This window comes from Mesoplodon bidens, assembly GCF_964165515.1.
Source record: "Mesoplodon bidens genome assembly, chromosome: 2".
Taxonomy (NCBI): domain Eukaryota; kingdom Metazoa; phylum Chordata; class Mammalia; order Artiodactyla; family Ziphiidae; genus Mesoplodon; species Mesoplodon bidens.
Genome location: NC_138177.1, coordinates 165630233 through 165646357, shown reverse-complemented (window position 1 = coordinate 165646357; position 16125 = coordinate 165630233). Strand labels below are relative to the sequence as shown.

Below are 16125 nucleotides of genomic sequence, written 5' to 3'. Positions count from 1 at the left end.
CTGGGTGGTTGTTTTGGCATGACCTTTACCACCCGGATGGGACTTGGGCTTGTCCTGGCAGTTGGTGTTTCTAGGTAGCTCTTAGATGATCTCCAGATTTTCTTTTCTGTCACCTCTATCCTTCTTTCGTCTCCTGCAAGAAACGAGATTAAGGATAGAATTATTCTTAATCAAGGAGCAGGGCAGGGCGGTTAAAATGCAGACTTTCCAGCTCTGCCCTATCTCAGCGCTGCACGTACTGCAGTGTCGTCCAGGCAAGTTAGTTAGCTTCTCTGAACTTCTAGTGGTACCTAGGGATGGTGTGAGAATTTAATTAGATAATACATGTATAACACTTGTGAACAATACTGGACACAAAGCAATTTCTCACTAAGTGTTAGTTGTCAGTACTAATAGTACTTAGTAACAATAATATTGATATCTATTAAAAAAAAGGGTTTAGTAGTATCTACCTTAAAGAGTTATGTTAGAATAAAACAGAATGTGTGTGAAGCCTACTACAGGTGCCTGGCACACAGTGGGCACTCAAGAAATGGGAGTAGTTTTTGACATTATTTACAAACAGGTTCAAAGCCACTCCCACTTCCTTTGCATTTGGGCCTTGGCTTCTCCCCTGCCTTCCACCCACGGACACAACCCCCAATCCCCTAACTGTGTCCTCTCTCACAGCCAGTATGACCTTCGGGAGAACAGCAAACACTCGGAGGTGCTGATTGACCTGACAGAGTACTGTGGTCAGCTGGTGGAGGCCAAGTGCCTCACCGTCAACCCCCAGGACAACAACTGCCTGGCAGTGGGGGCCAGTGGGCCCTTTGTGAGGCTCTATGACATTCGCATGATCCATAACCACAGGTATGAATAGCGCGGCCTCCCGTGGGCAAGGGAACCTGGAACCTGCTGCCCCTTTCCCTCATTGCCATGCCCTCTTCTTTTTGAGGTGGGTTGTGTTTGCTTTTTTTTTTTTACGCTTTTTATTTCTTTAATGTTGTATCTAGTTTATTTATTTGTGGCTGCATTGGGTCTTTGTTGCTGCATGCGGGCTTTCTCTAGTTGCGATGAGCGGGGGCTACTCTTCGTTGCGGCGCGCAGGCTTATTGCGGTGGCTTCTCTTGTTGCAGAGCACAGGCTCTAGGCGCGCGGGCTTCAGTAGTTGTGGCACGTGGGCTCAGTAGTTGTGGCTTGTGGGCTCTAGAGCACAGGCTCAGTAGTTGTGGCTCACGGGCTCAGTTGCTTCGCGGCATGTGGGATCTTCCCGGACCAGGGCTCCAACCCATGTCCCCTGCATTGGCAGGCAGATTCTTAAACACTGTGCCACCAGGGAAGCCCTGAGGTGGGGTTTTTTAATTTTGTGATTCTTTTTTTAAAAATTTAATCCATGCTTATTTTGGAAAATATGAAAAATATATTAAAGAAATTACCCATACTCCATTACCTGAAAGAAATCACTGTATATAGTATTTTCTGCTTGTTCTTTCACTATGAGTGTATGTACAGAGTTATAATCTTATACATGTAATTCCTTTATTTGTACATATAATTCTACTTTATTCTTTTTTTTTTTAAACAAAAGTAGAATATACTCAGAATCTCCACAGAAGTCCCAGACCTGAGCGGCTCCACCAGCCTGGGTTTTTAGTGGACTCCTGGGATAAGTGCAGAAACTTCTGGCCTGCATTACTTTCATTTGTGGATTTGGGTGACCACTATTGCTCTTCACACACTGCATGACTTAGGGTGACTTAGGGTGGGCCTTGAGCTTTTAGCTTCCTCATCTGTAAAATGTGAGTAATAGGGTGGCCATGAACCAAGACAAGTAGGCAGGACTTACTTATAAAGCACTGTAATGTATGTGTCCACAGCTGTCTAGTTGGTGGACCTTTGGGGGTGCTGAGATAAGGAAGAAAGGTACCTCCTCCTGTATCTCTCCAGGGATATACACTTGGGTTTTTCTCCAGGAAGTGTGGTATGGTCTAGCCAGGAGTACTGTTAAGCATTATAACCTATATGGTTTGCCTTCCCACCAGAAAGAGCATGAAGCAGAGCCCTTCAGCAGGTGTGCACACCTTCTGTGACCGGCAGAAGCCCCTTCCGGATGGCGCAGCCCAGTATTATGTAGCAGGTAGGGCTCAGCCCAACTCTGGCCCTAAACTCTTGGCAGGGTGCTGATTGTCTGTGGGGCAGTGCAAGGAGGCAGCATGGGATGGTGACCAAGAGCAAGGGGTTTAGAATCAGACAGACCTGGGCTTTGATGCTGACTGTCAGTGACCAGCTATCATACAGCCTTTGGTAAATTACTTACCCTTGAGGAGCCTTTATTTCTTTTCTCTAAAATGGGGTTGTAATGACTCAATGAGATAAAGCATATAACACAGTTGGCCCAGTTCATATAGTAAGGGCTCAACACTTGTAGTTGCTTTTCTGATGAAGATGATGGCTATCATCATTGATATGGTTGACTTCTCACAACTCCCTGCCCCTTTTGGGAGGGATTGGAAGCCTCACACTAGGGTAACAGGGCTGTTCCCTGCAGGTCACCTGCCAGTGAAGCTGCCCGACTACAACAACCGTCTGAGAGTGCTGGTCGCCACCTATGTGACCTTCAGCCCCAATGGCACAGAGCTGCTGGTCAACATGGGAGGAGAGCAGGTATGGACGGCTGCCCAACGTGGCTCTGCCCTTCCCCCTCCCACCCTCGTATCCAGCAGCTAGGGCTGTGTACCCCACATCCCCTACCATGAGGCAGACAAGAAGCCTCATTGTAAATGACATTACTGTGAAATGTGGAAGTGCCATGGCATCTATGGAATTCCCAGAGAGGTGCCCTGGCCTTGAGTGTAAGGTTCAGAACTGACAGACTTGTCTTCAGATGCTGGCCTTTTGTTTAGTAGCTGTGTACTGTGACTTTGAACAACTCTCTTCATTTTCCTGAACCTTGGTTTCCTCATCTGCTATTTTCCTAGGAGGAAATCCTGGGGCTCAGAGCATGCAGCCAAGCTGCAATTTAGGGCCAGCTTTGGGAGGTGTTCTTTGATAACGGCAGGTTGCTAACCCTTCTGTTTACAATCTCTCAGTCAGGATATTTAGTAAGCCTTGCAAAAATTCATTTACTCTACAAAGTCACTGAGTACTTACTCTGGGGGTAGCATTAGCATAAACACGAGGGAAACAAATGTGAAATATGATCCATCCTAGGCTGATGGGAGCGACATGGCAAGTGAAACCGTTGATGACATTTAAAGTCAAGGTGTGACACAAGAGAAATGGGATGGAGACTAGGTGAGCCCTTGAGTTCAGAAGAGGCATCTGGCTTCAAGTTGCTTAGCCGTCACCTGGCTTAAAGGTAGCATAAAGATGAGTAGCGAGGCAGTCTAGCAGAGTGGTTCGGAGCCAGACAGACTTGGTTTTGGGTCCTGACTGTGCCACCTGCTGCTTTTATGGCCCTGGATAAATTAATTAAACTCTGAGCCTACATTTCTTCATCTGTTCAGGGGGTGATAATAATAGTACCTTTTCGTGGTGGGGGTTCTAGGATGAAATGAAAAAAAAGCCATATAAAACACTTAGCAGAGGTCCTGGAGCAAAGTAAGAATTCAATAAATAGTAAGTAATAATAGCTAATATTTACTGAGGGAAGTAACTAGCAGTGTTACTTTGGGCAAACTGCTTCTCTGCTCTGAGGCTTCAGTTTTCCCATCTATAACATGAGACCTCTGAGGACCTTGTCGACCTAATAAACACGTGATTCGAAGTAATGCCAGTATTTCAAGCCATCCACCCTAAGGGCCAGGAACTGGCGAGATTTTCCTGCCTGAGGTTTGCTCCATAGGAACACCCCTTCTCCCTCACTTGATGGTTCCCTGCTCAACACTCAGCTGTGTTCCTGGGAGCCACCCAGGCCTCGCTTACAGTCCGGCCATGTTCTTGCCTCACAGTGTCCATTCTTTTCTTGACCCCTGCACTCTAGGTCTATTTGTTTGACCTGACTTACAAGCAGCGGCCGTACACCTTCCTCTTGCCTAGAAAATGCCACTCCTCAGGGGGTAAGTTCTCCCTTCAGGTATCCTTTAGGGCATCTCTGCTGGGGAGCATGAGTGTACACTGCCTCTGCTGAGAAGCCTGCCACTTACCTTGTGCTGGCTGTGATCCCGCAAAAGGAGTAGATTCTCTGAAATAACACTGTACAGTAAGAGGGAAGGTAATATTAGGTCAGAGAGGTCTGTCAAAGGGGTTTGCGTCACAGCCCTTTTCACTTCCCTCCGAAAAAGCAGGTTCTTTCCGTGCTTGGCTCTTGAGGGCCTGAAGTAATTGTCTTTCCCTTCTCGTCCTGGACCAGTCTCCTCATTGATTTCTTCCTGGGGCCTACAGTTGTTTTAGGCACCTCCTCACCCCCCACTCCCATCCCCACCCCCAGCTAATGCCAAGTTGAAGTTGTGTCCCTCTTCAGCCAGCAGAGGGCGCACAGGCTTTTCTTTATGTCCTTGCCTGCTTTCTGGGAATAGACCTACCCTGGGGGGATAGCCCCACAGTGGAACCATCAGACCCTGTGGTGGAAGCTGGAGGGCTGCTGAGGAGAAATGAGAACCTCCTCCTAAGTTGTTGCTGTTCCTTTCTGCCCACCCCCTCCCAGAAGTTCAGAATGGCAAGATGTCCACCAATGGTGTGTCCAACGGTGTGTCCAATGGCCTGCACCTTCACAGCAACGGCTTCCGGCTGCCAGAGAGTAGAGGACATGTCAGGTGAGGCCAGCCTGACTTTCCCAACCTTCCCAGCCCCAGTTACACCCCACTGGACTGAAGGGAGGGCATGTCCTGTAAACCTTCCTCCTGACCCCCACCCAGGCATACACCCCGGAGTCAGGGGACTGGGGCAAAGAGGCTTCTGGACTGTGGCTAGTGGTCCCAGTGCCACTTCTTCCTGGTAGGACTCCAGTCATGCTCAATCTGAAGCTCTGGTCCCTTGATAACCAGTAGCTGGCATCAGGACCCAGAGGCTAGCTCCTCTTAGCACTGGGCTCCCTCCTATAAAGGGGTCCCACACAGACGGGCCTCCTCCGTTATATTTTCTCCATTCATAGCATCTTCTAGCCTCTGTTCACTTCCAGGCCCTGTGCTGGGCTTTGGATACAGAGGTGCCCAGATCCTCTAGCCCTTGAGAGAAACGTAATTATCTATAGAGAGATCCACGGGAGGCACTTGGGTGGTAAGGTGGTTTGGCTCAGCATGGAGTCTGTAGGTTTCAGCTACTAAGAATTCCCTTAAACCCGTCCAGGACAGCTTCATTTCTCCCTGTTTTTTTTTTCCCCCCCACTGGCTCAGAGCATCTGGAATTGTGACCATTACCTATCACAATAATCCAAGCCAAGGATAGGAGTGGTACCCTCTTTTAGATGACAGTGCAGATCCCAGGGACCAGGAAAACCTGAGTGGCCTTCAGGCAGGGCTACAGACTTCCTGAGAGGCTTCTCTGGCCTTCCTTGGTTGGCCTGACTTGGCTCTGCTTCCCCCACAGCCCCCAAGTAGAGCTGCCCCCATACCTGGAGCGTGTGAAACAGCAAGCCAATGAGGCTTTTGCCTGCCAGCAGTGGACCCAGGCCATTCAGCTTTACAGCAAGGCCGTGCAGAGGGCCCCTCACAACGCCATGCTCTACGGGAACCGAGCTGCTGCCTACATGAAGCGCAAGTGGTGAGTGGGCCTGATGGAAACAAGCTGCTGAGGCATCCGTGGAAGGTAGCAGTGACACCCTGCTGCCTCTTAGGGCTTCTTAGGCCCAGGCTTCTCCTCCCCACCTCCAGGTTAGTGGTGGGCAAGTGCCTGACTCATTAGTCAGGAAGTCTCAAAACACCAAGAAAGCTCACAGTTCAGTGGAACATGTTCACAAGTAGCTTCAACATGGTGCTTTGTTAGAAAGTGCTGTGACCACTGGAAGTAGGAATTGGGAGAATGGTTAATCCCCACTCTTGGAGAATTGCGCCTTGAATTGGACTTTGAAGGAGCAGTAGAATCTTGCTAGATAGAAATGAGGCATTTGGTGAATTCAGTTGGTATCTGTTTGAAATGATTCTGCAGCTCCTTGACCTTGGGGCTTGCTTTCCTATGCTCTTGGACCGTCTGGACCAAACACAAACAAGATCCTAGACATCCAAAGCTGTCTGTGGGTCTTGCTGAGTTGTAGTGGCTGGTGGTAAGGGAGTAGGTCCATATCCTGAAGAACCCTTTATCTTTGGAGACCATCAGGGCCCCCGGCCCTTCTGCCTGCAGCACCAGCAGGCAAGCAGGCAGGCAGACCCCATCCCCCAGCCAGGGCCAGGATGGGAGATGGATAAAGCTGGGCCCACAGCCATTTCTGCTCCGTCTGGCATCCCTTGGCTCTGCCCAGACAGACAGGCCAGCTGGTGTGCCATCGTCTGGCTGCAACTAGTCAGGCCAGAGAGGGAAGCTTAAGAAACCCACCCAAGTCAGCAGGATGGTGGATGGGGGTTCGGAATGGTGCTGCCCCCACGGGCCTTAGCTCAGGCATCAGGAGCTTGCCAAGGGCTCAGATGGCAGCCAACCCCAGGAGACAACAGCTTTGGGGCCATCCTGAGGTGTGTTGCCCCTCTTTCCCAGCAGGTGGGTAGAATGCAGTGGTGTTCATCCAGGCTGCAGGCTAAGAGCTGTCTCATTCCTGCATTCTTGCTAAGAGAGACTGATGATTTCCCAATCCATGGGTACCCTCAACATGTTCTCTGAATTCGTACTATGCACTAGGAACTAGGGACACAAAGTTCTGTCACTCTGAGTTCTTGGGCTCCAGAGTGCCCAGTCTCTGGACAGGGGATAAAGATGTGGACATGCTTCATCACCAAAGGGGCAGGAAGCAGTAAGTCTTTGAATGATCAGGTGAAGTGCTGTGGGCATCAAGAAAAGTTAGGTCACTTTAACTGGTGATCAGGGAAGCACCAGGAAGATGTGATGTCTGAATGGGCTTTCAGTGTCAGCAGGCTTAGACGGGAGAGGCAAGGAGGAGGGGACTGTGGGGGAAGGACATTCCCAGGGAGATGAAATGGTGTGAACAAAGGCATGGGGGCGGGGGGCTGACTGAAGAGCTTGTTTGCAGAACAACAAATCCATTTGGCTGGAGCAGAGGGTTCGGGCTGGGACTGGCAGGAGATGAGTCTGTGAGGTAGCCTGGGGCCGGCCTGGGAATGACTTGGAATGCAGAGCGGTGGCGTTTTGGCCTTGATTCAGTGGACGATGGGCAGCTTCTGAAGAGTTTTGAGCAGGAGAGGGCTGTGCTGAGGGCTGTCTTTTCAGGGAGATTGATCTGGCAGTAAGTCTGGATGGGTGAGCCCTGGGGCCAGCCTGCTCTCTCCCCAGCCCCACATGCCTGCCAGTGACCCCCAGAATGTCACATTCTGTCCCGGGCCAGTCTCCCCAGGGCTGCCATCTGCTCCTGGATGCAGTGGGAGCGGTCACCCTCTGGCACCTGGCTGCTCTCTGGTCTGGCTCTCTCCAGGAGCTCTGAGGGCCACCTTGCAGGCAGTAATTGGCTTTCCAAACAGCGCCTGCTCCTTCGTCACAGCCACCCGTTTTGACGCAGGCCGTGCCATCGAAGCACTCTGTCTCCTGCCTGCCCCCACCCTGGCTGAGCTGCTTGCTCCTGGTCTGAGCATGGCTGCTCCAAGGACCAGATGCTTCCTCTGAGCGCTGTAGGAGAAGGAGGGTCAGGAGGATAGCTCCCATGTTGGGCCTGCTCTGGCCCCGTGCAGGGGAGCTGTGAGCTGTGCCTTGGTGGAGGGACTGTCAGCTCTAGGGAGTGCTGCTTAGCACGGTTGGGTCCTAGGCCCACCTCAACCCAGCAGGAAAACAAAAAACAAAAACAACCCCACAGCTCCCAAAGGAGAGGTGGCTCCTGTGACCCGCCTGGCTCTCCAGATAAGAGGTGGGAACTGGTCTGTGGAGCTGGGGGAAGGTGTATTTTATATTCCGGCACAGGGTGGGAGAAGGAGGGGCTCTTTCTTTGGCCCCTCCCCACCCCCCCAAAACCATTCCCACTTCCCCATATCCATGCTTTGGGAGTTTGGAGAAGTCAGTGTGGATGATCTGGAGCTCCTGGTGTATGCCTGCCCCACTGCCATCAGCTTCCAGAGAACTGACTCTGCCAGACTGTCAGGCCCCATCCTCCAGCCCTGGGAGGTAGAGGCCACAGCTGCTGTGGATCAGTCAGCCAGGACAGAGGGGGTTCTGGCTGAGGGCTTGCTGCCTGCTGCTCAGACCCTGAGTCCCCAGCCTGGCGCTTCTGGCTTCCCCGGAGCACAGAACTGTCCTTGAGGGCCCCCCGCCTTGGACATGGCTTTAAAGGCCAGCCGGGGGGATTTGAGGAGGTGGATAGAGGAAGGGAGAAGGAGAGCTTGGGGAGCCTGAGGCGGGCAAGATGCCAGGCCTTCTGCTGCAGAGCTGCGGGTGCCTGGGGTGAGTGGGTGCGCAGTTGCACGCTGTGTCCAGCAGAGGGCAGCCGGACACTGGTTTTTGCCTCCCACCCACCTCCCACCCTCTACCTACCCTGCCAAGACCTCGGGGCTCCTGGCTTGCCTCCTTAACGTAGTCTGTCTCCTGGGGAGCAAGGCCTGGGCTGAGCCAGGATTCTCTTCATCCCCAAGTACCCTTGCCATGAGATCTCTCAAAGGTGGGCTGGGGTGGCTGCAGGAAGCGCAGGAGACGGAATGGGGACTCCCTGCTTGCCACGTGGCCCCACCTCCAAGCCACATTCCCCTGCCTTCGCAGGGATGGTGACCACTACGATGCCCTGAGGGACTGCCTCAAGGCCATCTCCCTAAACCCCTGCCACCTGAAGGCGCACTTCCGCCTGGCCCGATGCCTCTTTGAGCTCAAGTACGTGGCTGAGGCCCTGGAGTGCCTGGATGATTTCAAAGGGAAGTTCCCGGAGCAGGCCCACAGCAGCGCTTGTGATGCATTGGGACGCGACATCACGGCCGCCCTCTTCTCCAAAAATGATGGTGGTGAGTCGGCACTGAGGAGGGGTTGCTGTCGCTCTATCTATTTGAGGTGCTACAGTGACATTCTGGAGAGGACGTAGTTCTGAGATAGGAGAGGTCTAGGCTCACGTACTGATTGAGAAGCCACATGACTTTGAGACAGTCACTTGGTCTCTTTGAGACAAGGATTAGCAATGACATGTTTAAGGCACCTGGTGTTTTCCCCCTGGGACTCAGGATAGGAGTCAGCTGAGCCCAGTGTGCCTCGCAGGTCATTCTCTTCTGCTCACAGACAGGGCCTTGGCCATTCCACTGGGATCTGAGTTCGGGGTAGCTGGCTGGCATGCACTTGCTCCAGTTTGCATGGGTGCAAAAGAAACAGCAGCACAGAGCAGTAGAAATGCCTTGGGCACAGGTGTGGAGCCTCAGTTCCAATCTCAGCTCTGCCATATGAAACCATGTGACCTTGGATAAAGCACAGCCTCTCCGAACCTGCTGCCTTATTTGCAGAGAGCATTCGAGGCCCTGCCCGGCTCACCTGGGTAGCACTGGAGAGTAAACTAGGTAGTTGTGTGGTCTACAAACATGAGAGGGGAGCTCACTGAGGACAGACATGGATCCTCCCTGTCTCCTTTGCAGTTTACTAACCATGGGTTGATTCATTAGTCTGAATAGTGCCAGGCACTGTCCTGGGTCCTGGGAATATATCTGGGAACAAGTCAGATGGAATTTCTGTATTCATGAGTCTGTAGCCTAGTGAAGGAACCAAGCAATGGAGAAACAAAGAATGCCCTGCGGCCCTGCTAGGGTGCAGGTGTGGTGGGGAGGGCTTGATGGCAGTCTGGGGTTCTTGAGGAAGAGACATTCAGGCTGAGATCTTGAGGACGCGGAGGAAGAGTTAACTAGATGCAGAGTGTAGCTGTGGGAGGTAAAGAGTTCCTGCCAGGGGGACCAGCACGTGCCAAGGCCCTGAAGCAGGCAGGAGTGAGGCACTAAGAAGACAGGTATGATTTTACCCGAGGCGCTTACCCGATTAGCACCTCATCTGGATCCATGATAACTTGTCTTCTAGAGAGGGAGGGCTTGGACCTTACTGCCTTCAGAGCTATGGATCTATTTAGAAAAATCACCTCCTCGAGGCTCTCTTGGCGGTGCTTTACCCTCCCCTCCCTGCCTCTCACATCCACAGAAACAGACCTTGGGTCTGTGCATCCTTGGGGCTTCCAGACATTATTCAGGGACCTAAGCCAAGGCCCTCCTGGCATCAGAGGTCTCCTCTTGAACACCCTCAAGGGCAGGATGCAAAGATGCTTCTTTCTCATAGTTGTTCCCAGTTTTCCAGGGAAGAGGTAGAGACGGGTAGCCCTACATTGCTTACTGCTTGGACCGAAAACAGGGTCAAGGGTGGGGAAAAAATGGGGGAGGCGAGAGAGGGACACGACTCTCACCTTTCCTTGTTCTCTGCCCTCAGACGAGAAGAAGGGAGCTGGTGGTGGTGGCAGCGGCCCCGTCCGCCTCCGCAGCACAAGCCGCAAGGACTCCATCTCAGAGGACGAGATGGTGTTGCGGGAGCGAAGCTATGACTATCAGTTCCGCTACTGTGGCCACTGCAATACCACCACAGACATCAAGGAGGCCAATTTCTTCGGCAGGTCTGAGGCCCCGAAGAGGAGGAGGGCACAGCCCAGTTGGCAGCAGGAGGTTGGGGTGGGGGGGGCGGGGCATGGGGACACAATGCTTTCAGAAAAGTCTCACATCCCAGCTCTGCCTTTGTACCCTTGGGCAAATGGCTTCATCTCTGTGGGTCTCAGTTTCTTCACCTATGAAATGAAACCAGCCCTCCCCACTCAAGGGGCCATAACAAGGACTAATGAGGTGACCCAGAAAGCATCCAGTGCAGCACCTGGACCCTTCCTTACCCGCACCTCCTGCTCCCTGTGCCCCCACGTGCCAGAGCTTGGGTTCTTTATCTGGATGCTTGGAGCCTTGGGCAGGCACCCTCATAGGCTGTCAGTCTTGGCAATCTTTTGTGCCTAGAACTGTGCCCCCGGTACTGAGGGACCTAGCCCATGTCTCAGACACCATCACCCCCAACCCTCCTTTGTAGATGCTGTACTTTCTTTGGGTAGGAGAGATACGTGAATGTGAATTAAGAATCTCCGTCAAGATCCCCTCTAAATGTCAGTGGTGTGTCAGGGGCAGATGTGCTGTAGGATTTCAGGGTCTGGATCTGGGAAGGCTAGGACTACTGAGGGAAGGCTTAGGCAGGAGTGTTCCCAGAGACCTAAGAGATGCACGATCTGGTCCTGGCACCCAGGGTGCTTATAATGTACTTCGGGGGGAGAGTAAGTAGGAGGGACCTAGGCAGTCCCTGACCCTGAGCTTAAGAGAACAGTTGAACAGTGACACCGCTCTGCAGTGTGGAGAGAATTACCGTGTGTGTGGGAGTTCCGAGTCAGGTAAAGACCCCAGAGTTCGGGGGGCCGAGTGGCTCCAGACTTCCCTACTCTCCCTTTCCCTAAGCCATGCAGCCTCTGCTTGAGGCCACAGGGCAGTACCCCACCTGACCTCCCTGCCCTTTGCCCCCCCGCCAGCAACGCTCAATACATCGTCAGTGGCTCTGATGATGGCTCCTTCTTCATCTGGGAAAAGGAGACCACCAACCTGGTCCGCGTGCTCCAGGGGGATGAGTCCATCGTCAACTGCCTGCAGCCGCACCCCAGCTACTGCTTCTTGGCCACCAGCGGCATCGACCCCGTTGTGCGGCTGTGGAACCCCCGGCCAGAGGTGAGGGTGTGGCAAGGTGGCAGATGCCTGACAGGGAGGAAGGTAGGGATGGACCCTCTGCGAGGCCTCCAGCTGAGCCCATGAGAGTTGGGAAGGGCAGTGAGTCATACAGAGGCTAGGAGCTGCTAGGATGAGTGAGCTCTCACCCCAGGGCCCCAGGCTGCATCAGGGTGGGAGCCAGCAAGCTCTGAAAGCTCCAAATGAAGTGGGCAATTCCAGGGGCAAGAGTTGTCTCCTGCCTTCCAGAGGCATATCCTTGAGCCAGCTGGCAAAGGTGAGACTCACATATGGGAAACAGCAACCAAGGACTGAGTGCGGGAGGGCAGGGAAGGAACCAGATCAGCTCCAACACCACTTCATGAGAACGGTACCTCAGAGGCTCCCTAGGTACCCTGCCCCTCGTATACCACTGCCTTGTGTCCCCCAGAAGCTGTGCAGAGGCCTGGCCCTCAGTCACACGAGAAGTATGTAGGTTTTGGAGTCTGATGGGCCTAAGTTTGAATCCTGGTCTCTCCACACTGCCTGAGGGACTCAGCCATCTCTGATCCAGGTTTTTTACCATCTGTACATTGGGAAGGGAATGACAGCGCCACCTCAAAAGGTTGCTTTGAGGATTAAAGAAGTGATGCCTGTGGTGTGTCCGGCCCACAGGGACACTTAGGACGGTGTGGTAGTCAGTGTGGGGAGTCAGGTGGGCTGGCCCCCTGCCCTCTGCCCCACCTCCTCCTCCTTCCCAGCTGGCAAAACAGAAGTCAAGAGCTGTGTCTAATTTTCTATGAATTTTAAAGAGAGAAACCCTACAGGACCCTCCCTTGAGGGGGAGAGGAAAAGGAGGATAAAGGAATCCTCTTTGGGAGTGGCAACAAGAGTGGGGTGGGGGGAGTTATATCTGTGCTCCCGCCTCAGGTATATAGTTTGTGTGCCCAGCACATCCTGGTGTGAATCCTCCCTCATTTACGTCCATGTATGCCGCCCCCATATATATAACCCTGTGTGGTGTGCTCCCCGTGTCTGTCTTGATGTGGTATGTCCTCACCATTTTCCAGCGTGGGGTCTCCAGTGTACACCCTGCTATGTGTATTCCCCCCAGTTTATATCCCAGTGTGTTGTGTCTCCTCCAAGTGTATATTACCACGTGCCCCCCAACCCCAATACATACAACCCTGTGCGGTGTGTCATCTCCCTCACATACAGCCTGGGGTGTGTGTGTGTGTGTGTGTGTATGTGTCCCATACATACCCCAGGATGCGTTCCCCTCTACGCATGGACACACATGGATATACCCTCTCCATACATACGGCTCAGTCTGTGTGTGTGTTTCCCCTGCACGTATATCCCAGCAGGATGTGTGTCTCCCCCCACAGAGTGAAGACCTCACAGGCCGAGTTGTGGAGGACATGGAGGGTGCTTCCCAGGCCAACCAGCGGCGCATGAACGCGGACCCGCTGGAGGTGATGCTGCTCAACATGGGCTATCGGATCACAGGCCTGAGCAGCGCGGGTGCCGGGGCCTCTGACGATGAGGACAGCTCCGAGGGCCAGGTGCAGTGCCGGCCCAGCTAGGCCCTCCTAACCCTGGTCCCCAGCCCCTGCTACTGGCTGGGTCCTCCGCCCCCCGGGCAGGAGGTCAGGGGGTTCTGTTTTGGTTTGTCTTCCCCTTCCCATTTTTTCCTTTTCCGTTTTGTTAGTTTGGCGTTGGGGGGTGGGGATTGCTACAACTTGCTGGCTTTTGGACTTTTGGGCAATTGCCCCTTGACTGGCCCCAGCCCTGAGCAGAAGAGCAGGAGGAGAAGCCCCTCCATATGCCCCCCACCACCTTGCACTTCCATGTCCCTGGAGGGCTCCGGCCTGCCTCAGGTGGGGAGGCAAGGGCTGAAGCTGTCTTCAAGGACTGCCCTACCCTTCAGTTGGCAGCAGAAAGGGGAGTGGAATTCCCAGTCCATAAGGGCTAGCCTTGACCTGTTACCATTCTTGCTTCTGGTGGGCAAGGCTAGCTCCCTCCTGGTCTTCAGGGAAGGTTCTGAAAAAGCATAGGGTGCCCCCTTCCTTGCAGAGCCACTCTGTCAGGGTGGAAACAGAAGTAAGGATGGGAGCCCTGGAGGGGCAAGGTCAAGCCATTGCTTCCTTGCAGTACAGCGTCCCTGCCCTCCTCCCAGGCACTGGCTCTGGGTCCTGCGCCTGCCCTCACTGGCCACCCCTGGGGGCTTAGCCTTTCCCAAGGGCCCTGGCAGTGTGGGGCACCACACCATTCCCCACCCATCTGTGCCAGCCCTTCTGCACTCTGGAGGGCCACTCTTCCTTCGGGCGCTCTTCAGCCTCACTGTGACCTTTCTGCCAGAGCTCCCAGCCAGGCCTCCTCTTGCTGAGGTGGCACTCCCTGCTAGGAGCCTTCCAGGCCCTCTCTGCCCTCCCTCCCATCCCACATGCTGAGCCGCCACAAAGACCAAAGAAGTGATGGCTTTTCTCTGTCCCCTGCTGCTCTGGGGGGAGGGGGTGGGTCTCCTGAGCCACTCGGATGGGGAAGTCCCTAACTCAGCCCCCTCCCTCCCTCCTCAGCAGCCTGAGCTTTACACTGGATGCAGCGGTCACCCCACCACTCACCAGACCCCCCTCTTTGCCCCCTTGGCTCTCAGCTCAGGAGCTGCTCCCGTAGTTGGTTCATCCTTCCTCCCCTCTCCCTCCTCACTCCCCTCAGGGCTCACTTGGCTCCAGCCCTCCAGCTGCAGCCTCTGGGGAGAAGCAGCCTCCCTCCCTCCCTCCCTCCCTCCCTCCCTCCCTCCGCCCTGACTCTGCCAGGTGCCTCCTCTCGGTCAGGCTTCAGAAAAGCCCTGTAGACAGCAGGGCCACGTTAAAAGCTTTTTCACAGTTTTGAGAAGATGAGGGGTGGGAGTGGGGGGTGGTGGGGATAGTGGTGGGGGTCTGGCACCATCTCGTCATTGCTTTAATCCCAGCAACACAGGTGGCAGCCTCTCCCCCTTCCTCCCCCCCACCCCGTCCCTCTTCCCACCCCTCTGTTCTAGCTTGGTAATGAAGTATATTTATTGGTGAAGGAAACAGCTGCTGCTGCTTCTCCTGCTGCTGGGACTTGCTCCCCTGTCTCTTCTCCACGACCTTTCTCCAGCCGGGAGGGGAGAGCGGGAGTACTGGGGCTGGGCCCTGGGGCCCAAGGACTAACAGGGGCCCCTTTGCTTTCCTGTGTTCGAGCCACCCGCCATTTCCTCTGTCCCTGCCTCCTGCCTGCCCAGCCTGGGCCCTGCCGTGTGGAGAGACACATAAGCCTTACTGTCCTCTGGGGGCAGGAGCCGAGCCTTTTTGTTGCTCCGCTCCCAGGAGAGTGAGGGTGACGCAATTGATTAAAACCATTTTGTTCTAGGTGTGGCTGGTGGCATTTGTGGCGTGCAAATGTGTCTTGGGATCAAAGTGAGAGTATCTCACCTCTGTAGCTCTGTGACTTTGAGTAACCACACCTCTACTGGGTAGAATAAGGCCTGCCTTGGAGGGTCACCAGCCTAGCAGGGCCAAGTGCAGAGCCCGGCACTGGTGGCTGATTTGCAATAATAATCAGCTTTCACTCTCTGGGCTGTTTTCTCATCTGTAAAATAAGGAGGTTGAAGTCTTAGCAGTGTTTCAAACTTTTAAAATCACAACCCAAACAAGAAATACACATTTTACGTTGTGACCCAAGATACCCACGCTAATTTGTATGTATATACTGAACATAAGTTTTACACAATAATACGCTTGCTACATGCAATGTGTTCTGTTTACCATTCTATTAAGGAGAAAAAAATGCTGACTATAACCCACTAAGTTGATTTCACAGCCTGCAGTTTCCTGATGGGCCCTGGATTAGAGGATTTCTTAGGCCAGAGGTTCCCAAACTTTCTCAGCTCACTGAACCATTTGTGTCCCAGTAGTTTTTTCATGGATCCCCTAAGCCAAAAGAAATACCTAATATTTCAATGTGTTAGTTAAGCCCGGATCACTTAAGAAGAATTTATGTCCTACCACGTTAGTCATTTAAAAAATTAATACATATAAGTTAGAAGAAACTGTTTTTATTTCATTCTTGAATAAGTACAATAACTAATGGAATCTGTGTGCTTGTCGGGTGCTGTAAAACTTGTCAGACTTTCTAATCAGATTGGACCCCACCACCCTCATTTCCTGTTCCACATTGACTTTCATTTGCTTTATATCACAGCAACCGCTAAAAACCCAGCTTCTCAAAGATGACATAATCAAAGGAATGTGGTGCAATCTAATGATAAAACTCTGAACCACCTTGAGCTAGTAGTTCTCTCGGTAGCCAACAGATGCTGAGTAACTCTAAATTTATAATATCCTACTGTGCTCCCGTGACT

General features: G+C 53.0%; 1 protein-coding gene across 8 annotated transcripts in view; it reads left to right on the top strand.

The window, feature by feature from the left end:
- Nucleotides 1–16125, top strand: part of WDTC1 (WD and tetratricopeptide repeats 1) — a 75679-nt gene that overhangs the window by 55072 nt on the left and 4482 nt on the right. For 3 of the 8 annotated variants that reach the window (XM_081217736.1, XM_081217737.1, XM_081217733.1), the window contains 10 exons: nucleotides 670–852; nucleotides 2025–2119; nucleotides 2531–2646; nucleotides 3965–4040; nucleotides 4628–4736; nucleotides 5509–5682; nucleotides 8764–8999; nucleotides 10447–10627; nucleotides 11570–11762; nucleotides 13127–15813. In XM_081217736.1, coding sequence (XP_081073862.1) covers nucleotides 670–852; nucleotides 2025–2119; nucleotides 2531–2646; nucleotides 3965–4040; nucleotides 4628–4736; nucleotides 5509–5682; nucleotides 8764–8999; nucleotides 10447–10627; nucleotides 11570–11762; nucleotides 13127–13324 — 1561 coding nt within the window. In that variant the 3' untranslated portion in view covers nucleotides 13325–15813. Of the gene's footprint in view, nucleotides 1–669; nucleotides 853–2024; nucleotides 2120–2530; nucleotides 2647–3964; nucleotides 4041–4627; nucleotides 4737–5508; nucleotides 5683–8763; nucleotides 9000–10446; nucleotides 10628–11569; nucleotides 11763–13126; nucleotides 15814–16125 lie in introns of those variants that run through there. The other 5 variants (XM_081217735.1, XM_081217734.1, XM_081217738.1 and 2 more) reach the window with 3 other exon arrangements.